Genomic DNA, 18,829 nt, shown 5'->3' with positions numbered 1-18,829 from the left:
ATTTGTATTATTTTTATGAATCTCATAGATTATGAAAATGATTTGAATTTAATGGATTTTATTGAAATCATGATCTTGATTTCTCACAATTTTCTATTGAATGAATCAAGTTTGTTTTCTATTTAAAAGGATATTTATCAAAATTTTCATGGTCTTTTAGTATTCATGATATTGATAATTATATTTTGAAACTCTATGTAAATCAAGATTCTTCATCATGATTCTCTCGTTTTATAAAAGAGGAGATGTTCTATGTGAATCATAAGATTTTATATGCATGAATTGAGATTCTTTTTGCTATTAACTAGCAAGAAACTTGTTTTTGTAAACCATGACATGCTACTTGACATCTTGATAATTTATAACTTGAGTTTTCTTTTTGAATCAAGATTGTTTCCTATCATGTTTTCTATCTACAAAAGAAGAAATTTGTCAAAAATGATATATGTCTTTTGACATTCATTTTTCATCTTTATTATTTACCCTTATCATGATTTGAATATTATAGTAAAGAGAAATGAATTACATGATTGTATTGTTATTCTCTTCTATTTGACACTGACAAAGGGGGAGCAAAACTTGCTAGATAGCAAATTTGCTAGCTTGCACAATTTGAAAAGAGGCAAAATAGTCCATCTTGCACATCTCAAAAGATGTAAAATTTTGCTAACTTTTTATGTGCAAAAGTTGATAGCTTGTATACTATAAATTTGCATACCAAAAATACAATCTTGTTTATCTCAAGATGCAAAACATACTAACTTGCACTTTGCAACGGAAGCAAAATTGCTAGCTCAAACATTGCAAAGGAAGCAAAAATTTGCTAGCTTACAATTTGCATATTTCAAGAAGCAAGAGTTGCTTTCTTGAACATCTCAATATTGCTAGCTTGCATGATGTAGAACTTGCTATCTTGAACATTACCAAAAGTGCTATCTTATATGCTGTAAAACTTGTATATCTAAAACTTGATAGCTTGAATGTCCCAAGCATGATGCATTACTTGCTAAATTTTCTATCTTCAAAATTGCATGATGATAAAAATTTAATATTATGTTTTTCATGCAATGGTTTGAACCCATATAATAAACACATAAGAGTAGCTACTTCTCCTTTTTGTTGATGACATAGGGGGAGAAGTATATTGATGACTTCATGCATTGAATTAAATATTTTATATATTTGCATGATAGTTTAAATGTTTTTCATAACATGTGATGAATGTTACTTGGATTTGGGATAATCCAAGTGTTCTATCAATGGCATATTGATAGGGGGAGTTTAGTTAAACTCCGGGGAGTTAAGGTTAACTCCGTTAGTCATCAATTAGTTGTCATCATCAAAAAGGGGGAGATTGTTGAATCTCGGATTTTGATGATGAAACTAATTGATTGTGTTTAAATGTTTGACTACATTTTGAGTGATACAGGTCTACTCGATCAGGATTAGACAATTAACGCAGGAGGAATTGACGTTGCGTTGGAGGAGATCACGTCAGGATATTGGATGGCAGAAGGCTTCGGGCGTCGGGCATCGGGCCAAGGAGAGCGAAATTGCGCCAAGGATATCGGGGTTGCGGAGGTCAACCGCCGATTGGGCAACAAGCTGCAAGAGAGGACGATGCACCGAAGAATCGGATGAAGCGCCAACCAATGACGTGCCGGGCAACAGAATGTCAATTTGCGTTATAATAATTGTCTAGATCGGAGTAGAGTGTTTGCTTGTGTGTGCAGGATTAACTACGATAACCAAAAAACACAAAGCGAGAATACCGGAGTCAAGTTCGATGGACGTTTAAGAGTCCGAAGAATCGTCGGAGATGCTGCCAGAACCAACCGAGAAGAAATCGGGAACCTGTCGGAATTTTCGGAAGTTCGCCGAAGAGATCGTCGGAGGTTCACGGAGATCACCGAGAAGGCTCGGCTACTCATTAAAGTCATCACAAGTTCGGGAGCTTGCTAGAAGCCCGTCGGCAGAAAGTTCGTCGGAAAGCTCGCCAGAACAAGACTCGACGTTCGCGGTTGAAAATTTGCTTAGGATGTGTTTTGGTTATGTAGTCCACTTGTAATTAGGATTAGGATTAAGAGATAATCCTATATCCTGGTTAGGGGCCAACTGGGCCCAAAGTCAGAGTTGGTTTAGGCTAAACCAGCGAACTAGAGAGCCAAGATTGAAGCCCAACTAGTGGCTGAAAACACTGTAGTCGGGCTGAAAACACTGTAGTCGGGCTGAAAACACTGTAGGCGGTGGCACCGCCTAGCTGGGCGGTGGCACCGCCCACCACCCGAGAGCCAAGCGGTGACACCTCCTGGCTGGGCGGTGGCACCGCCCAGCACCCGAGCCCTGGGCGGTGGCACCGCCTGGCTGGGCGGTGGAACCGCCAGCACCGGGAACCCTAAGAGAATTCAAATTTTGGAGCCCAAAATTTGAATCCTCTTGAGGCCTATAAATACCCCTCAAATCTCAGCTGAGGTTACAACTTTTTGAGCAGCAAGTGTTTGAGAGAAAAGCCTTAGAAAAGTGTTAGCTTGTCTTGTTTTCAATTTGCTAGTGTTCACCTCCTTCTTTCTTGTTGAAAATCTGTAAGAGAGTGAACCGCTTGTAAAAGTTGTAAGAGGGGTATTTACCCTTCCATTTCAAGAGACTTGCTAGTGGAAGGTGGGAGCCTCATCGAAGAGGGGCCTCGCAAGTGGAGTAGGTCATTTGACCGAACCACTCTAAAATCGGCGTGATTCTTGGTTTGCATTTCATTATTGCTATTTACATTATTGCAAACCTTCTTATATGCTTTAAGTTCCTTATTACTTTTGCTGCACATATTTAAGAATACGTTTTCAAGATTAAAGCTTTTCAAGTTCCGTTCTTATTGTACGAAAGATTTTACTAAAACCGAAGTTTTAATCCGCTGCACTAATTCACCCCCCCCCTCTTAGTGCCACTCCGATCCTAACAATGAATACCAATACTTTCATATTATGAGTATCAATTCATGAATACCAAAAGATATTATTTATGATTCTAATTTTGCAAGATCAAGATTATGATTTAAATAAAACTTATTCAAATCAAATCGGTAACTTGAAACTCATAATCAAGTCATCAAAATCAATTTCGAGATTCACAAAATATCATGAAATCATTAATCTCGATCAGATAGGAAAAGTATTTTTTAAGTGATTCTTTTTCATCTAAGCATGCCTTAGTCTTTATATGCCAAATCAACATAAGCATGAAAGTTCAAGACGTAAAGGCAAAATCTTATAAGACAACTCATTTATAAAATATTCATCATGTTTATTTTCATGAGATTCACAAGATTGGTAAAATAAATTCAATAATCTCAATAGGATAGAAAATTATTTCCATTTCATACAATTGATTTCATGTGAGGGTATTCAAGTCTTTTTGTGAAAACAAGTATCATCATTTAAAATTGAAACATAAGTTTCGTCATGAAGCCGTTAAGACCAAACACATCATGATATCACGTCTATCATCAAAGACTATCAAGAAATTCATACATAGATGTACATGCACTATGTCATCTTAATATATCATGAGAATATCATCTTAATTCATCATAAAAACGATTAGACCAAAAGCATATTAATCTAAAATGAGAGGTTCAAATCAACATTTACTTCAAAAACTCATGCACGACGTATACATATGTATGGATTAATCCTAAGTATTATCACATATCATATTATCATCCCTAATATTGCATCATTCAACATTTTAAAACATAACATGCATGAAACCTTTGCAATATACTTTTCATGATCAATTTTTTTAATTTTTCAAAGATGCTACAAAGAAAAACATGATATGATTTTTGAAAAATAATTGTTTTATTTCCTATTCCTACTATCTAAATTAAGCACTTATGAAGGGCTTTAAGTAATTACAAAATAATTCAAGAGAGTTGAGTTACTACCTTATAGTCGAAGCCCGTCAAAGCCCAATTCGTCATTTCACCTTTGGAAGTTCTTGATTCATCCTTGGTTGCCTTCCTCTTCTTTGGCCTCTTCCTCCGTTCAAGTTCATTGTTTATTTTAGATTTTTGTTTAATAAACTTATTAAGATTTAGTGTTCGAAGTTCAAGTTCATCATTGTCCTCATCACTTGAGTTATCGCTCAAGTGGTATTCATTTGTTCGGAGTTCCAAATCCTTCCTGTTCTTTGGAAGGTGATTTTGTTCATCATGTTCATCATGTGTATTGTGCATCATTTCATATGTTATCAACGAACCAACTAGTTCTTCAAGTGGAAAAATATTTAAATCTTTTGTTTCTTGTATTGCGGTTATTTTAGGATCCCACCTTTTTGTAAGGGATCTTAAGATCTTGCTTACGAGATCAAAATTCGAAAAAGATTTACCAAGAACTCTTAGATTATTGACGACATCCGTGAAACGGGTGTACATGTCGCCTATAGTCTCGCTTGATTGTATTCGAAAAAGCTCAAAATCATACAATAAAATGTTAACTTTCGAGTCTTTGACTCTACTAGTTCCCTCGTGCGTGATTTCAAGTGTTCGCCAAATATCAAAAGCCGTTTCGCACGTAGAAATCCGATTGAACTCATTTTTGTCCAAAGCGCAAAATAAGGCATTCATAGCCTTTGCGTTTAAAGAAAAATACTTCTTCTCCAAATTCGACCATTCGTTCATCAGTTTAGAGGGAAGTTGAAAATTATTTTTAATGATATTCCATAAATCCAAATTCATAGAAATCAAGAAAACTCTCATTCGAGTTTTTCAATAAGTGTAGTCCAATCCGTTAAACAACGGTGGACGAAAAATCGATAAGCCCTCTTGAAAGCCATGAATAGCCATTTCTCTCGGGTGTAAATCCAAAATGAGAAATACCGGGCTCTGATACCAATTGTTAGGATCGGAGCGGCACTGAGAAGGGGGGGCTGAATTAGGGCAGCGGATTAATACTTCGGTTTTGATAAATCTTTCGTACGATGAAAAGCAATATCAATGGAAACCGATTTTAGAAGCTTGATAACTTAGAAACGTATGGAAGCGTAGTAACTAAGTAGAGAAGTTTGCAGTATGTAAATGGCAAGAGTAGGATGCAAACCAGATAACGCAGTAGTTTTTAAAGTGGTTCGGTCAAAATGACCTACATCCACTTGCGAAGCCTTCTTCGAAGAGGCTTCCAACTTCCACTAGCAAATTTCTTGTAGGGGAAGGACTAATACCCTTCTTACAACCTTTACAAGTGGTTCACACTCTTACAATTCTTTTCAACAAGATGGGAGGAGGTGAACACTTAAGCAATATGAAAAACAAGGCTTGTAAAAACTATTCTAAGGCTCTTAACTCAAACTATTACTTTTCAAAAGGTTGTAATCTCAGCTGAGATTTGAGGGATATTTATAGGCCTCAAGAGGATTCAAATTTGGGCTCCAAATTTTGAATTCTCTTTGGTTCCCGATGCTGGTGGTCCCACAGCCTGTCAGTGGCGGTGCCACCGCTTGTCAGTGTCTGACACTGACAGTGGACTGGCGATGCCACCGCCCAGCCAAGCGGTGCCACCGCCCAGCTCTCGGGTGCTGGGCGGTGCCACCGCCTACACTATTTTAGCTCACTGGTTGGGCTCCAAAATTGGCCCAAACCAGTCCAAACTAGAGCCCAATTGGCTCCTACTTGGTTTATAGGATTAACACCTAATCCTAACCCAAAGTAACCTACTAACTACGAATTTAAAGATATTTTCTAAGCTATTACAAAGTCCGTAAGTCAAGACTTCTTCTGGCGAGCTTCCGGCGAACTTCCGACGGTTTTCCGATAAACTCTTTCTGTAGAATCCCGGCAAGCTCCTAGACTTCACGATTTGATCTTGAAGAGTTCGAACGAACTTCTTCGGCAAGCTCCGATCTTTCTCGGCGAGCTCCGCGAACTTCCAACGAACCTTCCGGCGAGCTTCCGAAAAACCCTTCGGCAAGCTCCCTACTCATTCTCGGCTAGTTCCGGCAGCATTCCCGACGAACCTTCGGACTTCCGTCAAACTCTCGAACTCACAACAAATCCTTCGCGCTTGACTCCGATCCTTTGTTTCGCTTTATGTCTTCGTCGTTATCGTAGTTAATCCTGCACAAACAAGTCATAACTCTACTCCGATCTAGACAATTATTACAACGCGAATTGACATTCTGTTGCCCGACACGTTATTGGTTAGCACTTCGTCCGATTCTTCAGCGCATCGTCCTCTCTTGCGGCTTATTGCCCAATCAGCGGTTGACCTTCGCAACCCCGATATCCTTGACGCAATTCCGCTCTTGGCCCGATGCCCGACATCCGAAGTCTTCTGCCATCCAATATCATAACGTGATCTCCTCTGGCGCAACATCAATTCCTCCTGCGTTAACTGTCTAATCCTGATCGAGTAGACCTGCATCACTCAAAATGCAGTTTAAATTATAAACATATATCAAGTAGTTTCGTCATCAAAATACGAGATTCAACAGGTTCATCCCCCGATGTGCGCCTTGCAAATCCCCTCGTGTAGCTCAGCGAAGACTATCCCGGCTTCCGACGGCACGAGGCAACGCCGGAGGGGTTGGGAGAAAGCCCTTTAGTACAACTTTCCACCAATGATGCAGTACTAGGCTCGAGCTTGCCTCAACCATCTTGCAGCCATCGGATCGTTAGGCTCCTCTCCACCCGCTTTGTAGCAGAGGATCTCCTCTATCCAGTTTGGTGGTAGATTCATCTCGGCGGCCTCATGAGTAGCTATCGTTGGGGTCGCTATCGACTCGGTGGCTGGGGCCGACCCTGGGATGCGGGTGGAGGCTGATCTGGCCAGGGCATCGGCCCACTCATTCTATGCCCGAGGTATTATAGCAACTGAAAGGCGATTGAACCAGTGGGCGAGTCGCTTTGCCTCCATTAGGTATGACACCATTTTTGGGTCTTGGGCTTCGTAGCTCCCATTGACATGTCTCATCACTAGTTGGGAGTCGTTGAAAACTTCAAGGTCGTCTACATGCATCTCTAGAGCGAGACGTAGGCCGTGGAGCAGCGCTTCATACTTGACCTCGTTGTTAGTGCCTCGGAATTGCAATTGGAGCGACCTCTCGTAGGTTTCTCCTGTCGGGTCTCTGAGGATGAGCCTGAAGCCAGCTCCCCCAGAAGTGGATGAGCCATCTACGTGCAGGGTCCATGTGCCCTAATTGCTCTCCAGCACCATAGCCTAGTCTTCGGGAGTTAGCTCAGAAATGAAATCGGCCAATGCTTGAGCTTTGATGGTGATCCTAGGGGAGTGCTGAACGTTGAATTCACTGAGCTCGATTGACCATCATAGCATACGACCCAATGCATCAAAGTTGGAAAGGGTCTGTCGTAGCGGTTGGTCCGTGATTACTTCGATCGTATGTGCTTGGAAGTAGGACTGCAACTTTTCGGCCGTCATGATAAGGGCGAGAGCTAGCTTCTCGATCAAAGAATACCACACCTTGGGTCCCCCGAGGATATGGCTAACGTAATGCACTAGCTGCTACGCTGGTGGTACCTCCCAAACTAACGCTGAGCTGACGGCCTGTGCCGAGGCTGCCAGGTAGAGGCCGAGGGTCTCGCCCGACTCGGGCGAGGCGAGTCGGGGCAAGCGGGTGAGGCACGCCTTTAACTTTTCGAAGGCCTCCTCGCACTCTGGAGTCCAATTAAAGTTGTCGCCCGAGTGCGAAAAGGGAGGCACTTGTCGCCCGAGCACGACACGAACCTGCTGAGCGCTGCCAACCTCTCGACGAGGCGCTGTACCTCTTTGACCGAGCAGGGGGAGTGCATCTCAGTAATGACACATACCTTCTTTGGGTTGGCATCTATTCCCCATCGGTGAATGATAAAGCTAAGGAACATCCCCGAGCTGACCCCGAAGACGCACTTCGTAGTGTTCAGATGCATGTTGAATCGCCCGAGTGTTTGGAACATTTCTGCGAGGTCAGCCAAATGTGCCCCTATGACCTTGCTCTTTATAATCATGTCATCCACGTATACCTCAATGTTCCTCCTAAGTTGGAGCTTGAAAAGTTTGTCGACCATCCTTTGGTAAGTCACGCCAGCGTTCTTTAGGCCGAAGGGCATCATCTTGTAACAATACGCCCCTCGGTTAGTGACGAAGGCAGTGTCTTCTTGGTCTTGGGTTGTCATCTGGATTTGGTTGTAGCCCGAGAATGCATCCAGGAACGTGAGGCGTTCATGGCCTGCGGTGGCATCGACTAATTGGTCTATCCTGGGGAGCGGATAGTAGTCATTGGGACATGCTCGGTTGAGATCAGTGTAATCAATACACATTCTCCAACTTCCATTAGGCTTCTTAATGAGGACTACATTCGACAACTACCGGGGGTATTTAACCTCGGCAACGAACCCAGCCTTTATAAGGCGATCTACCTCGTCTCTGATCACCTTGTATCGGCCGAGGGCAAACCTTCTTAGTTTTTGTTTCACCGGCCATGCCTCGGGGTCAATGTTGAGCCGGTGTTGTGCCACCTCTAGGTCGATCCCGAGCATCTCTTCGAGGGACCACGCAAATATGTCGTCGTTCTTCCTTAGGAAATCATCGAGGTGGAGCTGTTTTGCTTCGAGGAGCATGGCCCCGACCTTGACGGTCTAGTCGGGTTAGCTCCTCTTTAGGGGTACCTTGATGAGTGGCTCCGGGGGCTCCAACGTCACTTGTGGTATGGGTGCTTCAAGGGGATCAGGAATCGGAGTCGGGTGCGGCTTTGCTGGGAGAGTAACCACGGTGAGGTAGCATCAACTTGACTCCCCTAGGTCACTTTGGGCCTCACCGATCCCTACGGAGGTCGGAAACTTGATGGTTCTATGGTAGGTGGAGACTACCGCCCTGATCTTGTTGAGGGTTGGGCAGCCGAGGATGATGTTGTAGGCCGAGGGCAGGTCAACTACCATGAAGGTGGTCATTACTATTTTTGATCTCCGTTCCTCCCCGACGGTGATGGGGAGGACTGTGGTCCCAAGTGGGGAGATGGAATCTCCCGTGAACCCTATGAGTGCTGACGCCATAGGAGTGAGATCTCCCTCGGTCAAGCCAAACCTCTTGAAGGCATCGAAGTAAAGAACGTAAGCAGAACTCCTGGTGTCAACCATCACCCTCTTAACTCGGGCATTGGCGATTTGGATGGAGATCACTAGAGCATCGTTGTGGTGGGAGCGCTCCACCACTCCTGCTCCAAAGGTGATTTCAAGTTCATGCTTGGGCCAGGGACGTTTCTCCACCATGCTATAGGTGTAGGCCTTTCTTGCCGCCATGTTGTTGCCGCCGGCTACTAGCTGGCTAGAGATGATGTCGATCTGTCTCTCGACAAGCCCCTTGGGGCGTGGAGTCGCCTCCTGGGATTTGAGGTAGCATCTGAGGTGGCCTCCTTGGATTAGTGCCTCTATTTGATTCTGGAGGTCGCGGCAGTCCTCCGTGTCATGACCATGGTCTCGGTGGAACTTGCAATATTTAGATTGATCTTTGCAAGTGGCCTTCATAGGACGAGGTTGTTGCAAGAGACTCGTCTCCTTGATTTGGAGGAAGATCTCGGTATGAGACACATTTAGGGGGAGAGGTGGAGGCCTCGGGAGTAGTAGCTCTTGCCGGCTGAACCCATGGCGGGGTGGTGTCGGGGCCATCGAGGTCGTTCCCCAAGACAGTTCCAACCTTGGCCTCTTGCTTTCTATGTGCCTTCCTACCACCAGTGCCTCGACGGTGACATACTGATTGGCGTGTTGGAGCATTTCGGAGATGGTCGCCAGCGACTTCTCGATCAGCGACCAGAAGAACCTCTCAAAGGCTTTAAACCCATCAGGAAGGCCTGCAAGAATATGAAGGGGTGAGCATATAGAAATCCCCGGATCTCGGTGCCAAAATGTGCCATGAACTGAAAGAGCGACTCGTCCTCACGCTGGGATAGTGCGAGCAGAGTGGCCATGGAAGGCCTGGGTGGCGTGCTGGTGAGGAAGTTTTGCTCGAACTCCTCGGCAAGCTGGTCGAGGGATGAGACTGAAGATTGGTGCAGCTAGCTGTGCTAGTCATAGGTGCCCAGCAAGCCAATCACGTGAGTGATGGCACGTGTGACTTGATACAAAATCTTTTTGCTTATTATATTTTGTCGTATATCACTTTATAACTATTGCATATGTGCATATATATATTGTGATGTCCTTGGATTTTTGCAATGGGAATCGGATCGTGATGAGATCACGATAATGAGATCGATTCACCTTTAAACACATATCCTAAATAATCCTGGTCATAGGTTACTCGAGAGGGACATCGTGATAACCGGACAGACTGGTGTGCTGTATACCCGTCCATATGATAGATGTAGTTAGTCTCAAAGCTGCTCGTGTAGGGACACTAGGGATATAGTACAGGTGCTCATCGGAGAATGAGTTCACTGATTGATCCGCTTACGGAATGCTGGATGGTTGATGATGCCTTATTGTCAGACAGCGATTCCGTAGTCCTAGTGGTATATCTGGTCCTTAGACTTGAGACACCAAGGATGTCCTGTATGAGTGCTCCACTCTTTGATATCAGACTTATAGGTTTGACTGTCCCATATCTAGTACAGCTGGTCATTGGGAGTGGTAGTCAACCTTACGAGGGCTATTGAGTGTCGATAGAGGATCATCCACTCTCGGCGTCATGAGAGGAATATCCCATGTGTTCTTGCTCTGACAAATCCCTGGCCAGGGTCATTCAGGTTGAGAGAGAAAGAGTTCTCCGGGAGAATCCGATTAGAGCGAGACTCGAGTAGAAACCGTATGGGTCTGACAGCACCATGCTCGATATACGGTCTCTGGGATATTAGATGGATTAGGGACTATAGGTACACGGTAACTAAGGACAGACAGGTCCAATGGATTGGATTCCCCTGTATCGTTTGGGGACTATAGCGTTGTGGCCTAGTACGTCCGTAGTCGATGAGTCGAGTGAATTATTACAAAGATAATAATTCACTGAGTTAGAAGGAGTTCTGACAGGTATGTCTCACGGCCAGCTCGATATTGGGCCTAGAGGGTCACACACATATGGTAGGCATTGCGATGAGTAGAGATTCAGATATAAGATATCCGACGTAGCCCTTGTCTTATTGGATGCAGATCCAATACCCACTAGGAGAGGACCCATTAGGGTTTGACAGGGGACCTCTATAAATAGGAGGGATTCAGAGCCTCATAGGCTAGAGCCTTTGCTTGCCTTTCCTATTTTCCTCTCCCTCTCCACATCAGAGTAGGCCTGGAGTTTTGAGGTGCGTCATCGCAACCCTGCTGTGTGGATCCCCGCTAGAGAGGAAGACGCTTGACCTCCTTCACCCTATCCTAAGGATCTGCAAGGAAACAGGGATATACGATCTCCCTAGGTAACACAATCTACTCTATACGCAGTTTTAAGTTTCGCGGACTTTGCGCACCAATCTTCGCACGATGACGAACATCTTTTTGGGAATCGGGGATTTTGTTTTTCTTGTTCTTCCGCTGCGCATATGATGTCGCCCCCAAGATTTCCCAATAGTAGTATCAGAGCCAGGTTGTTCGTGCGAATGATTGGTTTTGAACTGCGTGTGTTGTGTTGGAAGAATTTTGACGTCAAAATCGTTGACGCAAAAACAAGGAAGGGCAGCAACAGTTGCTGCCCTCGATCCGCGTACATGTAGCGCAGCCGAAGGCGGGCAGCACAGGGGCTGCGTCTACAGCAGCCGGCCGGCGGCCTGCTTGTAGCAGGCTTGCGTCCGGCGGGGCTGGCAACCCGCGGGCAGAGGCGCCTGCGGCCGCTTCTCCAGCGGGGTGAGGCGCCGCAGGGCAGCGGCGCTTGCCGCCGCTGCTCCCGCGGGCGAAACTCCCCCCCCCTATAGGGGCGGCCGCCCGGCGAGACAGCACCGCCTGCGGGCATTGCCCCACCGGCAGAATTGCCCGCGGGGGGCGCCCACCTACAGCGGCAGCGCCGCCAGCAGGCGTGCCGCCTGCAAGCGACGGCAGCGCCCTCGCTCCGTCGCATAGGCCGCCGCCAGCAGGGTGGCGGCGGCGGCAGCAGTAAGAGAAAATTAGGGTTTTGGGCAAAAGGATAGTTTTGCCCCTGTGAATTTGAGAAATTCCAGTTTCTGTCTTTTATCCAAATTATGACAATACCCTTAGGAATTGAGAAATTTCCTACATGTCCCTGATTTCAGAAAATATTAATTAATTAAAAAGTTTAGTTGATTATTATTTTTATTATTATCTAGTAGTCCTACATGATGATGATTATTTATACATATGTTGTATGATGTGTGGACGGATGATCATGGACCGTGTGATGTGTGTACTTGTGATTATTATTATTGAGGTCTGCGAGCCTCCATTATATTTCTCGTTTATTGTCGGGCCTGCGTGCCTATGATTAAGTTGTAATCACATGAGGAGGTGCAGCGGGAGAGTGGATGCAATAGCGGGACCCACGAGACGGACGATCGCGATGCATCAAGATGCATCAAAATGTCAACGGAACCGACGAGGACGAGATGGACGATCACAGGGCATGGAGATGCACCGTTGCACACATAGATCTTGATGTGAGTGATTAGGCCTACTGGCTCGGGCCTAATCATATTAGGTTGTAGTCCATGATCATCTGGTGTGATTGCTTATACACATACTAGATATGTATATATATTTGCATGCGATGTAGATATATATTAAATATGTATATGTGTGACATGTCATATTAGGAGATCAAATCATAGAAACATCTCTCGATAATATTAAGTCGGTAAACATGAGGCAATTATATTGACCCACGTGGCCTTCCATCGTTATAAGTAGGAACTGATTCCCGGTGTAGGTTGAGTTGGTCGAGTCCCTCGAGACTCACCTATATCGCGATTCGCTATCTTGCTTATGACATAGAGATGTCACCGGTGACCTGAGGGCATGGTATGCTTGGTCGAGTCCCTCGAGGGTATATAATCAAATCAGACTCATCTTGTAACAAAGGTGTTGACTTAACCGAGCATCATGGTTGGTCGAGTCCCTCGAGGCCATGGTGATTCGGAGGCCGAACAGGACGGGAATCACAAGGAGTTGTGATCGGCAAGAGTTGCCTACCTTTTAGGCTTAGTGTGATTGGTCGAGTCCCTTGAGGTTATACTAAGACGCTGATTGGATCATGATCTCCACTAGAAGTCTACCGGAGACTTCCATTTCACGTGCTGAGGGTGTCGCGTGACTCGTTAGTAAAATAGTGGGAGCATATTAAGATAGAAGTCCATATCTTGATAGTTTATTTCTTGCAAAATCTGCATGTTATTCATTTCTGCTGCATCTTTATTTTCAGAAAATGTCGCTTTCAAATCCCTTACGTGGCATACTTGATGTCAACCGCCTCACTGGTCCAAATTATACGGATTGGCTCCGTAACTTGAGAATTATTCTCACAGCGGAGAAAATCGTGTACGTCCTTGATACAGTGATGCCTACGCCCGAAGAAGGGGCAAACGAGGATGAGATCGCTCGCTCCGTGAAGTACATTGATGACTCCACTCTTGCTCAGTGCTATATGTTGGGCTTTATGACTCTTGAGTTATAGAGACAACATGAAAAGATGGATGTCAGATCCATTCTCCTATATATCCGCAAATTGTTTGAGGAACAAAGAAGGACTCAGCGATATGAGATATCCAAGAGCCTCTTCCGTGCTAGGATGACTGAGGGGACACCGGTTCAGAACCATGTCCTAAAGATGATTGAGTGGATAGAGAAACTCACAGGTCTAAGAATGGTCCTAGATGATAACTTGTGTGTGGACATTGTGCTTCAGTCCCTAACAGATTCCTTTTCATAGTTCATAATGAATTTTAATATGAACAAGCTTGAAGTGAGTCTCCCAGAGCTACTCAATATGTTGAGGGAGGCAGAGAGTACTATTAAGAAAGAGAAGCCAGTTCTCTACACTGGTGAGACCAAAAGGAAAAGGAAAGCAGAAAGGTCCCTTAAGAAGGGAAAGGGCAAGGGCAAACCAGGTAAAGCAAAGGTTGCTAAGAAAGACCCAGCAAAGGACAAAGGCCAGTGCTTCCACTATGGTAAAGATGGGCACTAGAAGAGAAACTACAAAGAGTACCTTGCAGAAAGGGCGAAACAAAAGCTTAGAGAAGCTTCAGGTACATTCATGATCAATCTCCAATTGTCAGATTTTTGTGATAGTGCATTGGTATTGGATACCAGTATTGCTTATCACATCTACAATTTATTGTAAATTCTAGCAAAGCAGAGGGAGATTGATGAGAGGAATATTGCATAAAGGTTTGTTTATGCAAGACACTACTCCACATATCATGAATGTAAGTGTCTAAGAGGAAACGAGATGAGGTGAATAGTGCATACCTATGGCATTATAGGCTAGTAGGTCATATCCATGAGGGAATGATTCAAAAGTTGCTAAATGATGGATATCTAGATTTTTTTTTTTTTTTTTTGTAAGTAAAAGTAAATTGATTATGTGTAAAATTTCTACAACTAGCTTTATCTATACAAGTCATAGACAAAGCCAAGTAACTCATAGAGTGCGAATGCGATAGTTATGACTACACATGCTGTAGACTATAACTACCTGTGGGTACATTATTTGGCATCATTCCCAAGATCTTTAGCTAATAGCAAAATTAAATTTGATAAAAATATCTTTTTCTCTTCGGGTGAAGTGCTCGGTTTTGAGATCATGCTCCATACAGGATCTTGAGTCTCTAATAATCTCTTTCAAGAGCTGAGCATTGTTTGTGTGTTGACATTCAAAGATTCTATTACATCTCTCCTTCCACATCCACCAAATAGCGCATCTGAAAGTAACCTTTGCCAGTTGTGTAAGAGGCCCTTTTCTTGAGAAACATTGCATAAGGTCGCCTAGTTCTTGGTGCAAGTTTGGTTGCGGCAGTCTATTGAGTTCAAATCGCTGGAGAATCTCCTTCCATATCCATTTTGTATAATCACAAGCAAAATAGAGGTGGTCAACAGTTTCTTCTTGTTGCAAACAAAGGGAGCATCGGTTAACATGATAGATACCTCTTCTTTTCATATTGTCTATTGTAGGTAGTTTATTGAGAAGGGCCTGCCATGTACATAAGGAGTGTCTTTGTGATCCCGGTCGATCCCATGTCCAACTGCTTGGGACCCACTTGTTATTTCTTTGCCTAATTTGATTCCATGCGGATGTGGCACTAAATTTGCCATTGTCATGAGGCCAAATAAGTGTATCTGAAGAGTTGTTCCTGATTGGAATAGCTATGATAGTCGGCCAAAGTGATAACATTTCGGGAGAAATAGGATTAGGGAGACACCAAGTACCGTTAGCAATGAACTCGGAAACCTTCCAATCTTTGGGAGCCCCAAGATCTTTTCGTATTCTGTCGCCATATAATTGAAATATACTCTTCCCATTCACCCAAGGATCGTACCACATATTAGTACTAGTTCCAGAAGAGATTGCATACGAAATATGTTTGATTAGCCAATTCCTTGCCTTTAAAATTCCTTTCCAAGCTGCAGAGTGGTATGTTCTTGTTGAAATTTCCCAGATTGATTCCTTTGAAAGATACCTAGCAGAAACCCATTGTGACCATAAGGAACATTTGTTTTGCAAAAGATCCCACAATTGTTGTACCAGGCATGCTTGATTCCAATCTCTAGTATTTCTCAAGTTTAGCCCCCCTTCATCTTTCGGTTTGCAAATGCTATCCCAATTTACCATATGCATTGCCTTATCATTTGTGCCATTCCAGAAGAAGTTCATTAATAACCATTCAATATCTTGGAGAAGTCCAGTAGGCAAAAGAAATGCATTACACCAATATATAGAGTAGGAGTGCAATACAGAACGGATGAGTTCGAGTCGTCCTGCTTTTGATAGAAGCCTATTTTTCCAAGAAGAAATTCTATTCTTTAATTTTTGCAGGATAGGCTGACAGTGGGTTTTGTGAATGCCTGTGGATATGAGCGGGAGACCCAAATAAGGAACTGGCAGGCTTCCTTCACTAACCCCCAAAGTTTGTGCAATAAAGACCTTATCCTCAACGTAAGGGCTCATATATACTTTACTTTTCGCATGATTTAACTGAAGTCTAGAAACCATACCAAAGTCATTCATAATAGTAGCCAGGTTCTTTACTGAAGTTGGATCATTTAGGAGAAAGATAAGTAAATCATCTGCAAATATTATATGTGATATATGAATAGAGCCAGCATTGGGTACCTTAATGCTGCCATTTAAGACTACATGTTCCAACATACAGCTAAGTCCTTCCATCGCAATAGTAAAGAGATACGGAGAGAGTGGATCACCTTGTCGGATGCCATTCGTGCTCCCAAAAAAACCAATAGGTGAGCCATTAAAGAGTATCGAAAACTTTGGAGTTTCCAGGCAAGATTGAATCCAATTAACCCATTTGCTGTGGGAAGTTCATATCGAGGAGCATCTTATAGATAAATTTCCTATTAACTGAATCAAAGGCTTTCCGTAAATCAGCTTTAAAACATATTTTTGTCCCTCTTGCTTTTGAATGCAAATCTTTGACCAAGTCATTAGTAAGCAAAATGTTATGATGTATACTTCTCCCTTTAATGAAAGCAGCTTGATTTGGGCTAATGATCTTGTGTATTACCTTTTGCATTCTATTTGCCAATACTTTGGAGATGATCTTGTAAATAAAGTTGCATAATGATATGGGTCGATAGTTCTCTAGTGAATCTGCCCTTGCATTCTTCGGGATTAAAGAAATAAAAGTACAATTCATCTCTCTAAGAATTTGACCTGAAGAGAAAAAATGTTGGCAAGCCTTGATCACATCATTTCCAATAATAGACCAAGCAGTTTGGTAAAATTCAGCTGGAAATCCATCTGGACCTGGGCTTTTGTGCTTTCGTGACTTAAAGACAACACATACAATTTCGTCGTCTGTAATTGGGGCATTGAGGACTGAAATAGCTTCCGAATCAAGTTTTCTAGTCGGCTCCACATGAATGTTATTAGTTTTCCCAGCTTGATTGAGTAAGGAATAAAAAAATTGCTCTGTGTGTGCTTTAACCTCATCTAAATTCTCAATAAGATTATCATCTTTGTCTCTGCATTTGCTGATACGGTTAACAGCCCTTCGAGTAGCAATTGAAGCATAGAAAAATTTAGTATTGGAATCTCTTAGTGTAAGCCAATGCTGTCGAGACTTCTGCTTTGCAAAACTTTCCTCCTGTTTTAAGGCTTGCATGAAGTTATTTCTAGCTTCTGTCTCTTTGTAGATAATATTCTCATCATTTGGCTGAAGTTGCAGCTCATGTTGCAATGACATTAGTTCCTTCTTGCAAAATTGAACTGTGGTGGTAATATTGCCAAAGGTATTTGTATTCCACTCCTTTAGTGCTGCTTTACAGGCTTTGAGCTTTTGACATAAGATGTAAGGGGGGGATCCATGCACGTTAACATTCCAAGAAGATCTGATAACATCAAGAAATTGAGGATGAGTACTCCACATGTTAAAGAATCTAAACGGTTTCTTGCCTCTTGGTGTCGCTTTGTCTGCGTGTATATACATTAAAGAATGGTCAGAAAACAAAGGAGCACCATACTCAAGAAGTGAATCTGGGTAAACTGTTAACCATTCATGATTAATCAAACACCTATCAAGTCGAGCCATTATTTTTCTGTTAGCTGCACCTTGATTACTCCAGGAGAGCCAATTACCCACAGATTTCATATCAAACAAAGCTGCAGTATCAATGTAATCATTAAAACTTTGAAGCTGGCTTTCTGAAAGTTGTCTACCCCCCTCTTTTTCATTTGTGTACCGAACAGTATTAAAGTCTCCAAGAACAATCCAAGGTAAATTGAGAAAGCCATTTACAATATTAGTCAGGTCAAACCAAAGAGTATTTCTTTCTTGCATACTATTTGAAGCATATATACTAGTGAAATTGAATTGACAGCCATTCTTTTTGTCCTCTACCTTAAGATGAATGAATTGATCAGTAGCAGAAATAAACCAAGCATTAATAGAGTTAGGATGCCATAAGACCCATATTCTACCAAAAGTTTCATTTGAGTCATTGGTAAACAGTTCTGCGTCCGGTCATATTAAATTCTTTTGAGCTTGAACGCGCGATTGTTTAATTTTCGTTTCTACTAGAATAACAATATCACATGCGGCAGACTTGATTATTCTGTTGAGCTCCCGACATTTCTCCGGCTTATTAAGTCCGCGAACATTCCAACATGTTATCTTCATCAGTAATAAAGAAATGAAAAGGTGGTAAGGTATTCATCTTACGACTTTGGATGGGCTGTACCATCCTTTTTCTTATCCTTCGGTTTTGTATTTTCCTCCCGCACAATATCCTTACCTTTTATGGCTTTATTCCTATATTTATCCACTTCATCTACAGCTTGCAGATTTTTAAACTTTAAAATACCTTGAATCATGTGGTCTTGATTGGCAGGGTTTGTTGAAGCACGATAAGATTGTTGCAGCACAATATCCTGGATAGTACTTGTTGGAGTAGCCTGGCTAGAGAGGTTTGTTGGGGCATGGGTTTGTTGAGACAGAATATCCTTGTTGACGATGTTTGTTGTGGCCTGAGTTTGTTGAGGAAGAATATCCTTGCTGGCGAGATTTGTTTGGGCCTGAGTTTGTTGAGTTATTGTGGACGGATCCAATGATATTGGAAGAGATGAAGTTCCTGACTTATGTTTCTCCTGTCCACTAGTACCAAGGGAAACCTCTGTTGTGGAAGGCTTCGACATTATAGGAAGAGATATAGTTTTGGATTTGTCTTTCTGTCCGCGGTGCTGTCCTT

The 18,829-nt window shown here is 43.0% G+C and overlaps 1 protein-coding gene across 1 annotated transcript; it reads right to left on the bottom strand.

The window, feature by feature from the left end:
- Window positions 1-8,764: 8,764 nt before the first annotated feature.
- LOC135611546 (uncharacterized) lies at window positions 8,765-9,945 on the bottom strand. The gene is made up of 2 exons (XM_065107185.1): window positions 9,918-9,945; window positions 8,765-9,828 (listed from the first exon to the last, which is right to left on the bottom strand). The coding sequence occupies exons 1-2, from the start codon at window positions 9,943-9,945 to the stop codon at window positions 8,765-8,767; spliced, it is 1,092 nt and encodes a 363-aa protein (XP_064963257.1).
- Between the last annotated feature and the right edge of the window lie 8,884 nt (window positions 9,946-18,829).

Source organism: Musa acuminata, chromosome BXJ2-5, assembly GCF_036884655.1.
Source record: "Musa acuminata AAA Group cultivar baxijiao chromosome BXJ2-5, Cavendish_Baxijiao_AAA, whole genome shotgun sequence".
In the NCBI taxonomy this organism is placed as follows: domain Eukaryota; kingdom Viridiplantae; phylum Streptophyta; class Magnoliopsida; order Zingiberales; family Musaceae; genus Musa; species Musa acuminata.
Note: the sequence above shows the minus strand (reverse complement) of the source record. Positions and strands in the feature narration are given on the sequence as shown.

Excerpts from the sequence above, each read along its gene's own strand:
- LOC135611546 (XM_065107185.1), bottom strand. The coding sequence starts at position 9,945 with ATGGCCACTCTGCTCGCACTATCCCAGC. Across the intron at positions 9,829-9,917 it reads TCTGCTCGCACTATCCCAGC|GCCTTCCTGATGGGTTTAAA; the intron begins GTGAGGACGAGT and ends ATATTCTTGCAG.